The sequence below is a fragment of the Glycine max genome, chromosome 8 (assembly GCF_000004515.6).
Source record: "Glycine max cultivar Williams 82 chromosome 8, Glycine_max_v4.0, whole genome shotgun sequence".
NCBI lineage: Eukaryota > Viridiplantae > Streptophyta > Magnoliopsida > Fabales > Fabaceae > Glycine > Glycine max.
The window spans coordinates 6,015,707-6,036,632 of NC_038244.2; the positions used below are offsets into that span (position 1 = coordinate 6,015,707).

Here is a 20,926-nt window from a genome sequence, read left to right on the forward strand (position 1 = left end):
AAAAGAATTTTGCTTAAATATTTTTTTCTTAAAAAATTATTTTATTTCAATCTTTATTTGATTAGTAAATTCAATATTACTTATACATGATTTATAAATATTTAGGTAATAATAAATTTAAGAAATTTAAATTAAATCTAAATGAGATTCAAAAATAATAATATATTATCAATAGAAAATTTAAAATCTCAATAAGCTATCTAAACTGAATTTGTAAAATTATAATAAAATTTATGATTTTTTAAATTAAATCTTCATAAAATTTAAATTAAATCTTAAGAAATCATAATGAAATTTTCAACACGTGTAAAATTTTCATAAATAAGTTATAGAAGTTCATTTAATGTTTTCTTGTCTCTGTACTCATTAAAGTGTTGGAGGACAAGTGACAAAAGAAGAAATCCTACCTTCCATACCGTAGAACTTAGGCTCCTGCTTCTTTTACCGTACCATAAAAAAATCAGTCACCCCTCCTCCTTTTCAATTCTGGAAAAGGTGATCCAAAGTGAAGGTTTTTAATTTTGAATTATCTAAGAATGAAAAAGTATGTTGACTGATATTTTAAAATAGATCATTATTTTCTAAAACTTAGTACTAACCTATAAAATTTACTTATTTTATTGGATTTTATGTAACGCATTAATAGTGTAAATATTTTTACATATTATAATCTAATTATAAATTGTCATGGAAGATAAGATTATATATAAGTTTTTATAATAATTACTCTAAAAATGTCATGTCTAACAAAATATTTTCAATCAATTAATAATTTTAAAAAACTTTACAGTAACAATATATATATATATATATATATATATATATATATATATATATATATATATATATATATATATAATTTGATTAAATCCATATTAATCTAAGCACATATGGGAACCTGTATCCAGTAATACCAGAACTACAAGCCATATGTTTTGTCCATTGGAATGAAAATCCAACCAAGACCATAGCCCATATAAGTTTCGTCCATTGGAACTATATATATTCCTTCCGACAAGACCAGAGTACGTGCTGGCGGGCGCGTACATGCATGACCAGTTGACCACATACTCGACGGAGACATCAATGCCAATTGGCAACACATATATATATATACATGGAATCCACGTACATTTTTTCACACCCCATTCAAAATCCCTTCAAAGATGTCACACTCAAGCACTCTCTTTCTCTTCCTCATAGTTCTATTCTTCACTCCAGCACTCTCAGAACTATGCAACCCACAAGACAAAGAAGCCCTCCTTCAAATCAAGAAAGAGTTCGGTAACCCTACCACTCTCTCTTCCTGGCTCCCAACCTCTGATTGCTGCAACAACAACTGGGTAGGTGTCTCATGCGCCAACAAGACCCAATCTTACCGCGTCAACCACCTCGACCTCAACGACCTTAACCTCCCCAAACCCTACCCTATCCCCCCCTCCGTAGGTAACCTTCCCTACCTCAATTTTCTTTCCATCACCAACACCAACAACCTCGTTGGCACAATACCCCCTACCATCACCAAACTCACCATGCTCCGTGAACTCCAAATCAGATTCACCAACGTGTCCGGCGAGATACCCCATTTTTTGTCCCAAATCAAAACCCTAGAATCAATCATCTTCCACTACAACAACTTCTCCGGCAACCTCCCTCCCTGGCTCCCTTCTCTCCCCAACCTCTACAGAGTCTCCTTAGACGGAAACCGCATCTCCGGCACCATCCCGGACTCCTTCGGCTCCTTCTCGGATTCACTGAAGTTGATGACCTTCTCCGACAACCGCCTCACCGGGGAGATTCCGGCGACGTTGGCGAAGCTGGACTTTGATTTCGTGGACTTGTCTCAGAACATGCTGGAGGGTGATGCGTCGGTGCTGTTCGGGTCGGAGAAACACACGCTGCAGATAAATCTGGCGAACAACTCGTTTGCTTTTGATTTCGGAAAAGTAAGGGTGTCAAAGACCTTGTTGATTTTGTATCTTAGTCACAATCGTTTATATGGGGCGCTGCCTGAGGGACTTACGTCGCTTAAGAATCTGGGCACGTTTGATGTGAGCTACAATGAATTGTGTGGTAAGATTCCACGGGGTGGTAGGTTGCAAAAAATTGATGTTTCTTCCTATTCTCATAACAAGTGCTTGTGCGGATCTCCGCTTCCAAAGTGCAAGCACTTATAGAGCTCAACACTACATAGTTCACTTGCCCTTACGAGAAAGGGTATAAGAATAAGAGAAATTCTTACGAGAAATTCTTTGTCCTCTTAAGCTTAATGTTAAGCTACTTTGCTATCAATTTAACGCGTCACGTAATTGTGTATGTGACACTATGTAATTGTATCGCACTTTTATTTTATCATAAATTAATCTTGAAAGTTTTTTTTATACATAATACTTGTATATCTTAAAAGTTGTAGACGTTTTCTTTCATTTGAAAGAGACGAAAGAATAAAATGCCAACGAAGAAATCCCATTTGCTTAGCTTTATTACATGACAAAACACCGTCATGCAAGAAATTCGGATCGAACAAATTGGAAGAGAGAATAGAATCGAATTGGGATATTGGAAAATATTGCTATAATCACCCTCCATTTAAATATGTAAAATATCCTATAGCTTATTTTAACACCATCTGATGGGAATATATATATCTGATAGCAGGCACAAGTTTAGAAGCGCCTACGGTTAAACTCAACCTTCAATTCGCTCATCCATCACCTACATGGAGGATCGCAAGCCAAGAAGCAAGCACCAGTCCTTTCTAATTCCCTGGTCCTCCTTTGTTGGTAAAAAGGATGCTACAATTGGCATTTTTTACGTCAATTATTGCTCATCCAATGCAGTTACAACAAATGACCATTTTCCAATTCCAGCAATTGATAAATTGTTGAACGAACTGGGCTTAATTAGAGTTCATATTTTTCAAGATCAACCTTTATTTTGGACACAATCAAATCAGGGGGTTGCACTAGACGATACACCTAAGACCACTAAAGACATAAAGGAAATATAAGGATTTAGTAAAGAAGAATTGAGTAATGTGGGTTTTAAGATATAGGTGTTTCTAATTTTTATTTTTTTTTACCATATAGCAGCAACACGCTGATAGTGTAAGACATGAATGTTTTGTACGTGGTAAGTTACAAGAAATTGATTAGTCTTTTTATGCTCATAACAAGTGCTTGTGTGGCTCACCTCTTCCAAGCCGCAAACGGTTCTAGACTTCCACTGAACATAGTTCATTTGCGCTTGCCGGAAAAGGGTATAAGAATAAGAGAAATCTTCTGTGTTCTCATAATGTTGAGCTCATTTGCTAAGAATTTAATTAACACCGATTTCACATTGTTGCATATCTGACACTTAGGCATGACAATTCTCCTCGCAATTTTGGGAATCCCCTTGGGGATTATCCCATTTGGGGCCTGCGATCAAGAAAAATTTCCCGTGGGAATGGGAACGTGGATTATGCTCCCGTCCCACAGGATCTCCGTATCTCCGATAGAATTTTACTTATATAAGGGTTAATATAGTATTTTACTAGTAAAAAAAATACAAAATTTATTATTGTTGAACCTTGATATTTTTAATCATATTTTAAACTTAAAATTAAACCTTAAATTTATTATTGTTGAAAATTTGAGATAAAACAAAAAAAATATATTATTTTTTTTATAATTTTTGACATTTTTTTCTCACAAAAAGCCGAGGACAAGATAAAAAAATACCCCCACCACAGGAAGCAAGGGATGGAGACGGGGAGGAGCATAAAGTGGGAGAGTACTCCCTGCCCCCATCCCGCACGGGTGCCATACCTAGTGACGCTATAGCATGTGTTTAATTAATGAACAATTGTAATTGTAAATCCCATTTTGTCCACCCAAAAGCCTCATTCTCATAATGCAATTAGCTATTTGTAAAACAAAGTTAACGATTATTTAAGTTTTAATTTCTTGCGAGACAAAATTAACTATATTTTTGTAACTAGCTAACAATGTCCGACAATTAGTAATCTCGTGAGATTATTAATCACGTGTAAAAGAAAATTAACTATATATATAATTAATTATGTCTGACAATCAATGTCTATGTTTATTAATTTACTTTTTAATTTATGTACTCCAGTCATCCAGTTAATTTCATCTTCCAACAATTATTTCCTTTATTTCACCTTTTTATGAATGATTTTGTGAAGATATTTAATTATTCACTGCAATCCATCAGTGAAACACTCTCATTTATCACCTAAAAGCCAGTATAAGTTATTTCCAGCAGTACACAGAAATCTGCAATGATATTTTCTACAAGAAAATATTATCGCTATATTTTCTCTTGATTTGACTTCTCAATCGTACATCATCTGTGGATTGAAACATCATAAAAACTTCAAATGTTCTTAAATAGCAACTTTAGCGCACTAGAGCTATAGCATTGCAGAATTTCTCAGATCCACAATTGTGACTCCGTCTGCTATTGTGCCCACTATGGATGTTTTCATTGCGACATGTATCCTACATCCTATTGTCCTCTCCCACGAGTCTCAAGCCAGATGATAAAATGTAACCAGATGATAAAACCCATTAATTCTTTTACTTCTCAATCAAGCCTACTCTGATCTTACCCTCTTCCATATTCAAACACCAACACCAACACCTTTTCCAATCAATCGGATACCTCTTCTTCCTCTTGTGCAGCCCCTACTCGTTCGTCTCCTCTCAGAGAAGCCCTTCCTCTCATAAACAACATAATATAGAAGAAAAATGAACCCTCAAACAGTGGTGAAGAAGTTCAAGAGGAACGACAAAAGAAAAGGGACATACAACAAAACATTGTATTATTATTAACTAATAGTATTAATATGTTAATATAAAACCATAAACATGTGGTTCAAAATAAGAACACGCGGTACCTTTAAATCCCAAATGACTAAGGGTTTGGTTGGCAGATGTCGAAGCCGCAAGCAAGCTGTCCTTCGTCCGTGTGTTGCTAATCGAGAAAGGCAAAATAAAAGCCCCTACCTACCAGCGAAACAAAAACCGTGTCTTGACAATGTCATTCATTACACATTTTCAAGCAAGCAACACTAGGGCATGGGTACTTACCAGTTCATACGATCGGACCGCAGCACGACACACCTTGAACAGGGCTTAGTGATGGGTCACAGACTTCTCTTCGACAGGACTTAGTGATGATGGGTCATAAACTTCTCTTTCAACACTTGGTGAAGACCAAAGGGGACGCTGGGTCAAGAGTGGAAAGGGATGGCTGTAAAATCCCTAATTTGAGGAAAATAAAACAAAGGCGGCTTTGGTCCAAACCCGTCGTTGAACTTTTTTCTATATTTACAAAAATGCCACCCAGACGGTTATTTATAACCGCCTTAGAATTTACGTTGTAAAAAATTATTCTTAGCTTTGATAATTACAAGTTTGTCACCGCATCATTATCTAAGACGATTCTGGATAATCGACTTAGATACTACGCCGTAAAAAAATATTATTCTAGTAATGTATTTGTTGTTTATAAATGACCAGAGGGAGTATTTTCTTTAATTAACGTAATGTTTTAATTTGGATATAGAAAAGAAGACATAATTCAAATTTTGAGTGATTTTATTTCATTTATGAAAACAACATATTTCCTTCATTCCTATTTATAAGACTCTTTTAACTTAAGAGGAATTAAAAAAATATTAATATAACTAATAAAAATAAATTTGTTTACAATTTAGATTATTTTTTTAAAAACACTCTTAATAAAGTTAATTGAGTAATTGTAATACAAGTCACCATCGGTACATGTATCATAATGGTATACCATTAAGACGAATCGTAGATTTGAATTGACAAAAAATTATAGCTTTGAAATTTTGAGACAAAAACCTAACACGAAAGGGGAAGAAAAGTTTGAACCTGAATCAGACTGAGACAGAGGAACCGGGTGTAAGACTGAGTAATAATTGAAAATGAAACAAAATCAGAGCTTCAAAATAAAACTAAAAGAGATGAAATTGAACTCTACAATCAAATTAGACATATTGGCTCCTATAGTGAAAAATTGAAAAATCAAAAGAGAAATCAAGCATTTCATTATGCATAGTTAGAGCAAAATCAAAATTCATTTTAGATAATAAGAGCAAAATCGAAATGCACATTGTTGATCCAAATTGAAATACACTACAGAGATTGAGCGAAATCAAGTCTGTGTGAAATCATCACAATGACAGAGAATTGTATGCGAAAAAGACAATGAACAGAAAGTAAGAGATATAAATTGGGAAAGCAGTAAATGCTAAAATGAAACACTAACCTCAAAATTTGTGACTTCAATCTAGCACTAAAATTAGGAAAGTTCCTGTGGATTTAAATTCGCAATAAAATCTGCAAAAAAAAATTAATAAAAATTTACCCACGCATTTGCCTACAACTTTATTAAAATAAAATTAAATATTTGTTATGGAATTCGATCCTTAAAAAATTCCATAGGAAACCAAAAAAAAAAAATGAAACAATTTCTTAAACTTCTATATCTACAAGAGGAAAAACCCAATAATTACAATGGCCAGAAAAAAATTTGCAAGGAATTTCTTGATCTACTGGAAATTCCATAGGAAATTCCCGTGAAAATTTACTCACAACAAAATCTGCAAAAAATTTCTAGATATTTTTCGTGGAAAAAGATTCGCACACTGCTAAAAACAATCCTTCAAAGTTAGTTATTAACGTCTTACATCAATAATTATAAATCGTCTTTGAAATCATCATCATAAAAAATGAACACTTTTCATGACAATTTTTAAACTGTCTTAGTATGTCTTTGCCTACATATATTTTTCAAAAGCATCTTAGGTTATTTTATTTATTGTCTAAATTTTTTTAAAAATATCAAGATTCTAAAACGATTTTTCTAAAAACCTTCAAAAACTCATGTTTATATATATATTCTTTAATTTACAGCAAACCCAACCTGGAATTTTCCAAACGAATTTTATTTATTTTGATTTTTTAATAAACTAAATGTTGGTGAACTGCACACCCAAGGCACATGTATAAAAAAAGGATGTAAGAGACACATCACCAATAGACAACTCTCCAAACCGGAGGTTAGAACTCAATCAATAAATTGATGGATGATTAAATAAACATGATGCTACATCATTCACCTATTTGACGATCAAAACAATACTTACATGGCTAGTGATACAAAATACTCATTAAAGCTTAATGAATTATATCATCAATCTATAACTGGCAAGAGAATAACTTCGAGTATTAGTATGGTACCAGGGATCCGTGAGGAAAAACCCATCTGGAATTTTCACTACTGTCTGCATCAACTGTCTGCATCTGAAATCTAGTGATGGCAGCGGTTTATGTCCATTGATAAGATCGAGGATCAGCAATCACTACTACAGACACCTGATTGTTGGTTCTAGCAGTGGACACTTCATGATTATGCTTTCCCTCATAAGTAGTAAGAACATATTTCAGATTGTGTGAAGCCCTTTCCACATGTTTCGTTACCATACATCCAGGACTTTTACATTTGTAGTAGCTCATAGAAGAGATCCGTGAGAAAATATTAAATGCATATAATTACAACTTGATATAATTACAAGCATAGCCCTAATGAGGAATACCTTGAGTGAATGAAAAATATAGAGAATGAATCAACCCAATCTGTAGAATAATAAACCATTGAAATGCTTAGAACACAAAAACCAGTTCAAATAAATAAACATTGAGGAAGACATGCAATAGAATAATAAACAGATACAAATATCTGTTATCCAGAATCCTGGATATTTTTCACCAATCCAGTAGATAGATGTAAATGCATAGCATGATAGCAGTAATATCACTATAGCCATGTAATGCCTTTTAATGCAAACTATATGGACAACAACATATCTTCAATACTCCTCCCTTTTGTGCTATAAATGTTCAATCATTCATGTTATTGAATAAATGCAAATATGCATAGTTTTATTTATTGATGAAAGAAGAAATTTGTTTAGAGAAAAAGATAAAAGTACAAAAGATTGGAGGATAAGAAATCAAATCATCAAGGAAAAACAAAAGGAGAAAAAACAAGTTTAAAAAAGGGCAATCTAAAAAATAGTCATTGTAGCAGAGCTATCAGTCTCTTCACATATCTGAAACATTGATTCCCTTAAAAGTACATGAAGCTTAACACACTAGACCATAAATTTTAAGCCAAGGCAAGGCAAAGGCTAGTAGATACAAGTCACAGTCACAACAGAATCATTAGAAATTTAGAACACAATTTTATACTAATTTTAGCATTTTAATCACACGCCATTTTCTTAAAAGGAAAATTCACTTATTCTACATACTGTGTAGTGCAAAGTAAACATGCTTACCTTTATCAATGGGACAAGAGGAAGTTCAACAGAAGTTGGATAACAACCTGGATTAGCAACTAGATGTGAATTCTTTATTTCCTCCCTTAAAACCTCTGTCAATCCATACATATATAGCTTCTTTCTGGATACAGGTAGCTAGATTAACCCAGCATTAAAAATAAAATTATACAACAAGCAGAAAAGTGGTTTCAACTTGAGATTCAAGATTCTCATATATAAACAGAGATAAAAGCTGATAAGTTAGTCAAATTCATAAAAAGTGATTGCATTGTGCTTTCTCAAATATATACCTTTTGAAATTCTAACTTAGAAAAGGTCCAACTGTTTGCTACGTGAGATTTGATGAAATGAATGACAACATCAAAGTCTATAGTATAAGTTGATAAAGTGCAATACCGATTTAAGGTGGACCTAGATAAACTAGACCCTTGTGTAATTGAAGAGGACAAGAGGTCCCACCTGCAAATCTGGTGCTCTATGCTACTGACCATACCACTCTTCATACTCAGAAAGATCTTTTAGATGAAAATCCTACAAAATTGTCATTTACAGTTTTGATATGAAGCAAAAATTTGTTCATACTGTATAATGATTTGCTTTTGAAAAAAAATTAAAAGAGACAAAAGTTATTTAAAACATACTGCAGAAAGATCAACAATCCTCAAGTCCTTTGCTAGGCCTTTAATAATTTCTTGGAAACAAGACGAAAATCTAAGGAATAGTCTTAACTTTTAAGCATTGATATTTGATATACTTTAACCAGTGCTCTCTTCGCAAACTCAGGGAAATACAAACTCAAAAGACATAAGAAAGAACCTGAGTAGTTCCATGAGGCAAACAACAGAATACAACATCCAAATCAGAAAAGTTGGCATCCTTTATTGCAATCAAATCTGGCAAGTCCTGCAAACATGGATTAAGTTCAAATTATGTAATTTACATAACAATGCACCGACATGCATATTTCATAATCACGCCATGAGGATTGCTCAAGAAAATGATGATTGAGAATAACAACAACCTCCATAATCATCAACCAAAAGATATGTAAATTTCACTTAGAAGAAGCAAAACAAGATAACACACCCAAACCCAAGTGCTCAAATGTGGGAATACAGAAGAGATTGGCTGCCCAGCTTTTCCTATCAGCAGTCATCAGTGCAATCCCAAACTGTGGATGATTTGCCAACAGTTGCAGAACCTAACCAAAAAAGTATTACAATATCACAACACAGAAACACTAGATCAAAACTGACAGTGACATCAACTTGCTTACCTCAGAATAGTGTTTGCTTAACTTTTAAAGAAATGAAAGTATGTTCAAACTCCATAGGGTCCATAACTCCACACTATTTAAACATTTGAAAGTATGTTCCAATATAGCAGCAAGTATTCCGCTCATCTTAAATTAGTAAATTTTAATTACAGAGAAAATTATAAGGTAAATAGAACCAGTATGAGAAGGAAATTACAAAGATATAAATCATAATGCCATGTATAAAAATGAATCAATACTAAACTAAAATAGAAACATTTATGATTGAAGCACACTCAGAACGATTGTGCCATGTAGCTTACCTCAGAACCACTGTAGCCACTAGCTCCAAGCACATCAACACGAACCTCATTTTGCGATGAAGTTAGGTTCAAACTCTTGCTTGAACCCTTGACAAGTAGCTTCCCATCTCGTTGCTTTCTCACCTTTCCAAACCCCTGAACAATACCAACGTCCAACAACAACATAAACTTTGAGAATCAAACACATTTACCCACCAAAAAAAGAATAAGAAAAAGTGACAGAATGAAAACAAAATCGTGTCCCGCATACTAATAATTACTAACGAAACATTGCTATAATAAAGAGCGAGTAGGCAAAATGAATGTCATACATACAAGTGTTTGGTAGTGAGAAGCATATGAAGACCAGGTGTACTGCCACTTGATATGGGGATGTCAGTGTTTGCCTTTTTTTTTCACCTTTCCTATTAGAGGTTCATAGAAAATAGGCAAGAACCTTCTTTGCCTGACTAAACACACATTGAGTAATATTATTCTTAGGTTTATTTTCATGAGATGTTAATTTGAATACTAATGTTATATTATCTCTAGTTGCATGTTACTATCTTATTTTATTTCTTGAATATGTAGGTATATGTTTCCTTTCTGCAGTTTTGAGCATAGAATTATTTTGCAATTTTATTTTCACATGTTTACAATACTTTCTGTTACAACAAGAAGAAATTTAAGAAGAGAACACAGAATAGTGTAAGGTAAAATGTGCAATTCTTATTATATTAGCTTTTTTTTGTAGTATAATTTGGGAAACAGGTACCACTAAAATCTGTAAAAATGTTTACTAAGTACTAACTGTTTCTTGTTTGAATTTATTTTGTCAATTATGTTAGTTTGTCACATAGTGAACCCAACATTGCCACTGCATTTGGTTGGCGTAGTGGGAGAAAGGTCATTGTTGAACAGAGGACAGCTAGTTCAAGGTGGGTATGCATAAGTTTGGTTTAGGTTCCAAACACATCATCCATATATAAACGATCTTACTGGTTTTTGTTACTTTGCTTATATTGGTGCTTAGAAACTTTTCTCTATTTGATTTGTTTGATAAAACCTTTCATTTATCTTTGATGGCAATATGAGAGTTTTTTTAATCTTGGTTTGGTCTTGTTCTCTTGGTCTCTGTCAGCATGTGATGGTTTAGAGTCTTGATGGGCTAGAGCCTAGGGTGTGACACTACAAGGCATAGCTGTAGACATTGTTGGCAAGAACAAGTATGGAATGTTGTACAAACTTGTCCTGCACCCAATCTGATCATAGTTTACTTGGAATTGACACTGGTTGCATTTTTAAACTACACAATGATTCTTGAAAGCAGCATAGGTGAATTTACTTGACACATTTAATTATTGATTACACTACACAATGATTCTTCGAAGCAGCATATGGTTGTCATCTTTGTCTGGTTTCAAACTGAGAAATTCAGTAGTAGTGTATCATAGTTGATAGGAAGAAGATCAAGAACAAGAATCATATCAGGAGATCCATATATACAAAGATCCAGTTGACAATATGGCCTAACACTTATAACCAACACTGCTATAGTCCTCTATACTTATCCTATCTCAATTGAAATAGTACACCAAAATTTAGTTCCTAGATCAATCTAATAAAACCATGTAAGAACACTAAATCTGAATCTTTCTTGCCATTAAAAATCCTACTACTTCCATACCCTTTTATTAAAAAAAGACAACCTTTTTTTTATTTATCACAGTATAGTCAATAAAATATCATTTTCAAAATCTCTAAGAAAACCAAAATACCCTCACATTGATGGATCCTAAAAAATATTAAATCAGCATTCATCATTTCAAACGTTTCTGTAAAACATCTTAAATACCACAAAATTAAAATAACAACTAATCCAATAAATTCATACTTATAACTGCCATATACATGCCTTAAATTCATACTTATAACTGCCATATAACTGCCATATACATCTGTAAATTCATACTGTATGACATTACTAATTGATTGGGACACGAGCTTGACCATTGGTTCATTAAATTTCCTTGATCTTTCTTCTTTGTGATGAACAGACCTATGTTTTACACATGTAAGAATGAGAAACAGTTATCTCTATTTTAAACTCAGCATTCTTCTCAACTTTCTGGTGTGTTAACATCAAGGGGTGTCTCAAATCTTGATCTTTATTATCCAACTTTTGCTGAGGGAAGCTACTAAGGAAGAATAGTATGGTCTTTGAAGATAGTGGGGAAAATCATGTCAATTTCAAGAACTCAAATGGGGTGTCTCTTGGTGCTCATACTAGTATTATTAAGCAGTTCTTGTTTAAACCACGGAGCATTAGGTGCTAGATAAGTAAACCACGGAGCAATACCCTCCTCTCCTTAGTTACTTTATTTACAAATTATCACTTCACACAAATAAATAACTACCATCCATTTCTAATTAATTTATTATTATAGATAAAAGTCTCGGGTAGATTATTATAATTCTAATAACTTTTTTATTTAACTATCTATAATTTTCATTCTCAAACAATTTCAAAAGCTCCTCAAACATTCTGGAATTCGTTAAGATTATTAAGATGGTTATCTGTAATAACTTCGCGTCCAATCCATTTAGTTGAATGGTCTTTTAATGATTTAACAGGTTACAATTAACAAGTATTACCCTGTTTGTTCTGTTTTTCTTGTACTGATAGAAGTTATTAGCAATTTTAGTCAGTATATCTGGGGTTTAAACAAACACAAACATAAACTGGCAATGTCAACAAATTAATAAGCATGTTGCCAACACCAGGAGAATATAAATGAAACCTATAACAAATGAGGGAGCACGAACAACAAAGACATTAATCTTCTGAATATGATCAATCAATAATCAATAATCAAACTGGTCCAATTATTCCGAACAAAATATATGATCAATCAATAATCAAACTGGTCCAATTATGTCATCAAATTTCAGTTAAATCGATCCAACCAGTCATTTTAGATCAAATTTTAAAACTAAGACAGAGAGTGAAGTTTTCCTAGAAAGTGAAAAGATTAGATAAATATAAACTTAAAAGATGATGTTTATAAAATCATCATTACTTAAAATAAATATGATTTTTTAAAAACTGTCTTGCTAATCATCATCAACTTAAAATGATTTTATAAAAATTATCTTTAATATTTTTTATTAAAGATGATTTTTATGAAATCATCTTTAAAAAATTGGAATTAATTTAAAAAATGTTACTGCTTATTTTTTTACATCACATCAATTTTTTAAAAACTAATCACATAGATTTTTTAAAAACTAATCTAAATAAAAAGGTGTTAAATCATGATTTTTAGTAATGATATATTTTACGTTGTATTATTTCCTATTCCTAAGCCGGGCAGAAGTTAGTTTAGCTTGATGCCCCTAGAATCATGTAGAGCAACTACACACACATGCGAAAGTGTAATCTCAAAATGAATGGATTATTAGATTCAATACAATTTGCAAGCTATATTAAAAAAGACCATGAACACAAACTAAGCAAAAAATAACACATAAGTAGCTAGAAAAGGACTATAGCAACTACAATGCAGTCAAAATACTAGCACACAACCACAATGGATTCGTATGAATAAGAATCCAAAGAGAAGAAGATCGAAACATAACAATACAACAAATATTTTTAACAGAAACTGAGTAGAATTTGATTTGTATTTTGTTGTCACTTACAATAAATTTCTCAACAAGTGTAAGTGGACATCACACAACCTTACAAACATGCATGTTACACCACCCGTACTTTAAATTTTTAAAAAAATAATCAAAATGATAACCTAATAAATTATTGCATTAAGTACCCAAATTATCATAAGACTATTACATATTGATATATCACAAAACGAGCTAAAACATTAATTAACATTGATTTATGCATGTAACATGTGTGGAAAAAAGCCGAGCAACCAAAAGTGCATGTGATACTCCCTCTAATAAGAAACAAATATAATTCATCAAGATGTCTAAACACCTCATTCGAGAGCCAGCTTTTTTCTACCAATGAGTTTGCCTTATTACATTGTTAAATATATATAGGCTTATATTGGAACCAAATACATGAAAGATGTCTAAGCCCCTAAATATTTTTTAGTTATGATAATAATAATGGATATGAAACCTTGATGGACTAATGAGTTTGATGAGCTATGCAAGAAAAATATGTGTTCAAGGCTTACAAAAGTATGATTCCTTCTACCTTAACTTGACGCTAAAATTGTTTTAATTTAACTTGTGTTCACATTAAAATGGACTTTCATCAAAAGCTTTCTATAAAAGAAATTGCATCTAAAGTGTTTTTGAGAACTACCCATTGTCTAACGTATTGTTTCATCCAATAGCTCATAGGAAAAACTTACACCTCGATTTATATATCCACTTAAGTTTTTCATCCTAAGTGAACACATGATGACCTTTTTATTAATTTTTTAAAAGTATTTTTAAAAAAAATAATAAAGAATCACCTTCTAAATATAGTCATTTATAAAAATTTACTTATATTATTTCAAACACTTTTTTGTTTCCTTGTTAATTAAAATAAGAATTAAGAAAATTTAGTTCAATTGGTTGATTAATATATCTAAATTATTGTAAATTTTTTATATGTAAGTTTGACTCTTGCTAGGACTGTGGTTAAAAAATTAAAAGAAAAAATAATTATTATAAAAATCATGAAAGAGTAAAAAAAATTATAAACAATACAATTTCGCATATCTCATTTAATTTTTTAACTAGTATCCTTAGGATATATTTTTTAGGTCACCTTAGGACATTTACTAGCTTTTTTAAAACACATTTAAACTTAATTTAAATGTCGAGAGTACTTTATGCGTAGATTATCCAAACAGAAGTGGTGATGAGTGATGATCATCAAGATGTTAATGAGGTCAAAGACGTGTATTTTTTGAAAAGAATATTGTATATTTAAAAATGATATTGGAAACCTATAGGCTGTATCCATAGTATTGGCCAGTTGAAACCTATATCCATTTAGAACGCAAGCCCAGTGGAGGGCGCGTACAAGCGTGACCATTAAGATCACTTCCATTACATTTATTGCGAAATTTGACCGTAGAATTGTTCGAAAAAGACGTGCCTGGATGGATCAAAATATATATATACATCCTTTCCTCCTTCATTTTTCAAACACTAATCACATTCATTCAAGATAGATGTCAAAGTTAAGCATTCTCTTCCTCCTAGTCTTATCCTTCAGTTCTGTACTCTCAGAACTATGCAACCCACAAGACAAACAAGCCCTACTCCAAATCAAGAAAGATCTTGGAAACCCAACCACTCTCTCCTCATGGCTTCTAACCACTGATTGCTGCAACAGAACATGGCTAGGTGTTTCATGCGACACCGACACCCAAACATACCGCGTCAACGACCTCGACCTCTCCGATCTTAACCTCCCCAAACCCTACTCTATTCCTCCCTCCATAGCCAACCTTCCCTACTTGAATTTTCTTTCCATTAGCAGGACCCCAACCCTAATCGGTCAAATCCCCTCAGCCATCGCTAAACTCACCCAACTCCGTTATCTTTATATCACCCACACCAATGTCTCCGGCCCTATACCAGATTTCTTGTCTCAAATCAAAACCTTAGTCACCCTCGATTTCTCCTACAACACCCTCTCCGGCAAACTCCCCGCCTCGCTCTCTTCGCTGCCCAATCTCGTCGGAATCACCTTCGACGGCAACCAAATCTCCGGCGCCATCCCGGACTCGTACGGCTCATTCTCGAAGCTTTTCACGTCGATGACGATCTCCCGCAACCGCCTCACAGGGAAGATTCCGGCGACGTTCGCGAATCTGAACCTGGCGTTCGTGGACTTGTCTCGGAACATGCTGGAGGGTGATGCGTCGGTGTTGTTTGGGACGGAGAAAAACACGCAGAAGATACTTCTGGCGAAGAACATGCTTGCTTTTGATCTGGGGAAAGTAGGCTTGTCTAAGAACTTGAACGGCTTGGATCTTAGGAACAACCGTATTTATGGGACGCTACCTCAGGGACTTACGGCGCTTAAGTTTCTGCACAGTTTTAATGTGAGCTTCAATGATCTTTGTGGTGAGATTCCGCAGGGTGGGAACATGCAACGTTTTGACGTATCTTCTTATGCCAATAACAAGTGTTTGTGTGGCTCTCCTCTTCCACCATGCACTTAATAACAAGTGTTTTATTTTCAACCCTAGCTTGGATTAATAAGAACGGATGGGATTAAACGTTATAATAGAGTCATATTCAAAAGGTAAATACCCAAAGTATTACTGTGGCGTGCTTGGACTACTTTGCTAATACTATTTTAGATTATTCATTAATATATGCTTAACTTTTATAATTATAATTATAATAAATAAATACTTTTAAATATATAAATTATATTATAATTAAAATTTATGGTAAATAAATATTTTTAAGCATATAAATTATATTTAAAATTTAAGATATTATAATACAATATTGTTTCTAGTTATTGACAAATTATTTAAAATTCAATTAGAAAGATAAATTAAAAGAAATAAGTTGTTAAGAAAATGTTTTCATACAATAAGAAATCCTAAAAACTCTTTCATTCAATAATAGTTCCTTAATATGCTTTTATAGTCCTATACGTTTCTTAATTTTTTATTCCCTTCAAACATATTCTTAGTTTAAATTTTAAATCTAATTTGATTTAACAATTATCTCGAAAAATAGTTTTCAATTATTTCAAAGACTACTTAAACTATTTCGTCACATCTTACAACATGTAAATGTCTCAAGTTTGAGTAGTAAGTATACCGTTCTATTAAATATTTAAAATGAGCTATAGTAATTTCATAAAACTTAAACAAGATTTATTTTAAAAAGTAATCGTTTATTTTTATCAGTTTATGGAAAAGGATTTGCTTTCGAAATTTAGTCATTCATAAACATTTAGGTATATTAATTCAAATAGTTTTTGGGTTGCTTTGCTAATTAAAATAAAAGTTTTAATTTTAGAAAGGAAAAAAATAATAAGAGTTTTAATGTGGCCACTTTGAGTGTTGAATTATATTGCACACTCTTCTTGTACTTCTTTGCACAATTTGTTCCGTTTGAAATGAAATTCATTGCTGATTAAAAAAAAAAAATCTAAACATAAGTGCTAATGTGAGCACGAAAATGTTTACGTTGTATATGTAGGTCAAAAGCGCGTTTTATATTTTTTTTATTACTTTATTTATTTTTTGTAAAAAAAAGCTATTAGAACCTGCTTATATCCATAAGTTTTATCCAATTGAAATCTATATCCATAAGATCACACTCAAAGTGGAGAGTGTACAAACTTGACCTATATTCACTGCGCAAATTGACAATAGATGTAGCAGCAATTAGCTGTCACGAAATATCACCGGGGAAAGCGACGTCGAGTACTGATGCCAATATATACAGCAAAATTATTCTTTTCTATCCATTTTTTTTTATCCCAATTTTCTCTTACTCTTTTTTTTATTACATTCATTATTTTTTTCCTTTTCCTTTTCTCTCTCTCTCTATATATATTATTCTATCAAGAAAATGAGTAAATTAACAGGACATTTAAGAAGGACGACATTAGCACGTGAAAATATTGTACGAGTTGACGATAGCAGCATATTGCAGTAATTAGCTGTCGTGAAAGAGACACACTCCAAAGAGAGGTATGGTCAATGAAAAATATTTATCAACCATCTACTTTTTAACCTCAATTTATGGCATTCTAAAGTGTATGAATATATATGATTGGTGGATGCCACTGACAGAGAAATCTGAGCAAGCAAGAATGATCATGGTCTTGCTCATAGTCCTATACCTTTCTGCACCAGCACTCTCAAAACTGTGCAACCAAGACAAGCAAGTCCTCCTCCAAATCAAGAAAGAGCTTGGCAACCCAACCAAACTCTCTTCATGGCTCCCAACCACTGACTATTGCGACACCATTTGGGAAGGTGTCGCTTGTGTCACCGACAGCAACAACCAGACATGCCGCGTCGACATCCTCTACCTCTCCCACCTTAACCTCCCCAAACCCTACCCTATTCCCCCCTCCATAGGCAACCTTCCCTACTTGAATTATCTTTACCTCATTGACACAAACTTCTTCGGCGCAATCCCCTCTTCCATCGCTAATCTCACCAACCTCAATTATCTCAACATCACATACACCAATGTCTCTGGCACAATACCAGATTTCTTGTCCCATATCAAAACCCTAGTCAGCATTGACTTCTCTTACAACAACCTCTCCGGCAACCTCCCTGCCTCGCTCTCCTCGCTCCCCAACCTCGGCGAAATGATCTTCACCGGCAACCGAATCTCCGGCGCCATCCCCGACTCCTTCGGCTCCTTCTCCGAGGAGCTCATATTGATGAGGCTCTCCCGCAACCGCCTCACCGGGAAGATTCCGGCGACGCTGGCGAAGCTGAATCTGCGGTTCTTGGACTTGTCTCGGAACATGCTGGAGGGTGACGCGTCGGTGCTGTTTGGGTCGGAGAAAGACACGGTGCAGATAAATCTGGGGAAGAACAATCTTGCTTTTGACCTGGGGAAAGTGGAGTTTTCAGAGATATTGGCCATCTTGGATCTTAGGCATAACCGTATCTATGGAACGTTACCTCAGGGACTTACGGCGCTTAAGCATCTGACTAAGCTGAACGTGAGTAACAACAATCTGTGTGGTGAGATTCCGCAAGGTGGCAACTTGCAGAGAATTAAGGTGAATTCCTATGCTCACAACAAGTGCTTGTGTGGCTCTCCTCTTCCCGCTTGCACTTTGGTTAATTAACGTTGTTTTATCATTCAACTCACAAGTCGCAGTTAATCCATGTGTGACTTATGTTTTAATTAATGTCATCAATAATAATGCGTAATCTAGCTAATGTGAAGTATACTGCATCAATAATATATTTAGTAGGAATTTTTTATTTTCAATATATTATTTTGATAAATAACTCTATTTTCAAATACTATTATAAAATATATTCCTCGATACTTTTTCTAAAAAAGAACGAAATTTCACTTCAATTGAATTCTAAGCTCAATCTGTCGAACAAATTATCTCGCCTTAATAAGTAAGGGTTAGAGACTAAGTTACTAATTAAGTTGAAATGCTGACCTAAGTCAACTTTCCTACAATGAGTATGAGATCACTGCAATGTACCTAAGTCAAGAAAAACTCATCGATTCCGAGTAAAATTTTTAGAACAATAAATGTGACTTTTCATGCAACATATGATTCGATTTTTCATCAATTATCATACTTAAGTCAAATTCAATTCACATCAAAGAGATTCTGGATTTATGTTCTTAATTTCGGCGCAGATATTGATAAGAATTGATTGAAACTTTAACGTGGACTTATGAACACACACCTTTGGCTAATTTGATCGGATGGAGAGATAAACCTGTGGGTATGTTGATAATCAAAGGATGTGAGAACCTACGTAAAAATAGAAAAATTATACACGAAAAATGAAGATAAAGGATAACTGTAAGAGATAAGAAGGGCACCTTTGATTCAGATTTGTCTATTCATTTTACCTTGCAGCACGGGGGAGGGAAATTAAAAGTATTTAAAAATTTCAACAATACTACGAGGGACTCCCAATATAATACAAGCCGAATTTGAAATGGATTGGGTAAAAAACATGTATTAAGATAGGAGACTCTCGATAATATGGGAGACTTTTAATATATATATATATATATGTATGTATATTGTTCTGACAAAAAAAATCAACTACATAAGTGTCTGAATTTGCAGGACATCAAATTAAGGCATCCTATGGTAAAAAGACAAAAGTACGTGACGTTAGCACATGAAAATATCTTTTGAAAACAAGATAGCTTGGAGAAAGTCGTATATCCAGCATCCTCCTGGTCCTGGAGATGAAGGGACCATGATAAAAGGATAAGAACCTACTAAAAATAGAAAAAACCTACCCAAAAAAAAGAAAAAGACAAAGGATGTAAGAATTAAGAAATGCACTTTAATTTTGGTTCAGATTTGTCTGGTCATTTTACCTTGCAGAACGGGGAGGGAAACGAATTTAAAATTTTTAAAAGGCTGTTGAAAATAATATCTCCAGGAAACCGTGTTTTAGTTTATTTCTTATTAACTTCTTCTAATAAAGAAAATTGGAATGCAAGAGATATCATAAAGAATCATCTTTGATTTGTAAACATGCTATCCACATCGATCGAGAAAATATCTCTCCGAAGTACAAATCAGATCTTGTAACGCTTCGGTCTTCATTACCAAGCACAAATCCTGCACGCTACAAAGCATGAAAACAAAGATCCAAAACCGGCCATAAAGGAAACCTCTACTTAAACTGAACGGTGCATGAATAAATTAGTTGATGACAGTAAAGAAAATTATATTGTGCGTATTACGTATTTCATGGCAATATTAATGTGGAAGTTTACAAGAGGATGGAACCCAACTATATCACATTTTTTGTTGAAATTATTGGGAATAGGTATAAAGGGAGAAAAAGGAATAAATAATAAAATTGCATTGATGTTGTTATTAAGCATATGATACAGGAGAATAAAGCACTAAACTTTATTTATTTATGCTAATATATAGAACATTCTTAACCCTGGTTAAACAAGGAAAACAAAACATGAAATATAAAGAAACGTGGAGACTATTTTGGGAGATCATCTAGGATACTCTGAAACTATTTTAATACAAGCATGATGTTATGAGAATATATTAATCAAAGAAATTACGACTTACGTTTTGCAATCTTGAAAAATGAAGGATAGCAGGAGGTGCTCATAACAATATAATATTACCGAAGAATAAATTAACCAAAAGTGGTGCAGAAATTATACTAAAGCAAAAACAAATTTCATAAGGGCCATAGAAGGCCACATTAATTAACTTGAATGTTTCTGGTAAAGACTATCACGTACGTGAACCAATGGCTACAAAATAGTTGAATATAT

The 20,926-nt window shown here is 33.4% G+C and overlaps 4 protein-coding genes across 4 annotated transcripts; 3 read left to right on the top strand and 1 right to left on the bottom strand.

The window, feature by feature from the left end:
• The first annotated feature begins 1,150 nt into the window (after positions 1 to 1,150).
• LOC121175278 (polygalacturonase inhibitor 2) lies at positions 1,151 to 2,455 on the top strand. The gene has a single exon (XM_041018014.1). The coding sequence runs from the start codon at positions 1,167 to 1,169 to the stop codon at positions 2,175 to 2,177; it is 1,011 nt and encodes a 336-aa protein (XP_040873948.1). The 5' UTR covers positions 1,151 to 1,166; the 3' UTR covers positions 2,178 to 2,455.
• A 5,595-nt stretch (positions 2,456 to 8,050) lies between these two features.
• On the bottom strand, positions 8,051 to 10,190 carry LOC100808870 (probable N-acetyl-gamma-glutamyl-phosphate reductase, chloroplastic). Its single transcript, XM_041018015.1, is given in 7 exon segments — positions 8,051 to 8,501; positions 8,840 to 8,911; positions 9,022 to 9,076; positions 9,201 to 9,283; positions 9,473 to 9,520; positions 9,522 to 9,581; positions 9,959 to 10,190. Coding segments are annotated over 7 exon segments (555 nt in total). The 5' UTR covers positions 10,124 to 10,190; the 3' UTR covers positions 8,051 to 8,429.
• Positions 10,191 to 15,107: 4,917 nt separating this feature from the next.
• Positions 15,108 to 16,218, top strand: PGIP (polygalacturonase inhibitor protein). The gene has a single exon (NM_001317622.2). The coding sequence runs from the start codon at positions 15,136 to 15,138 to the stop codon at positions 16,132 to 16,134; it is 999 nt and encodes a 332-aa protein (NP_001304551.2). The 5' UTR covers positions 15,108 to 15,135; the 3' UTR covers positions 16,135 to 16,218.
• Positions 16,219 to 16,890: 672 nt separating this feature from the next.
• PGIP4 (polygalacturonase inhibitor protein) lies at positions 16,891 to 18,901 on the top strand. Its single transcript, NM_001250937.2, has 2 exons — positions 16,891 to 17,631; positions 17,734 to 18,901. Exon 2 carries the CDS (start codon positions 17,754 to 17,756, stop codon positions 18,753 to 18,755), a length of 1,002 nt encoding a protein of 333 aa, NP_001237866.2. The 5' UTR covers positions 16,891 to 17,631; positions 17,734 to 17,753; the 3' UTR covers positions 18,756 to 18,901.
• The last annotated feature ends 2,025 nt before the right edge of the window (positions 18,902 to 20,926 follow it).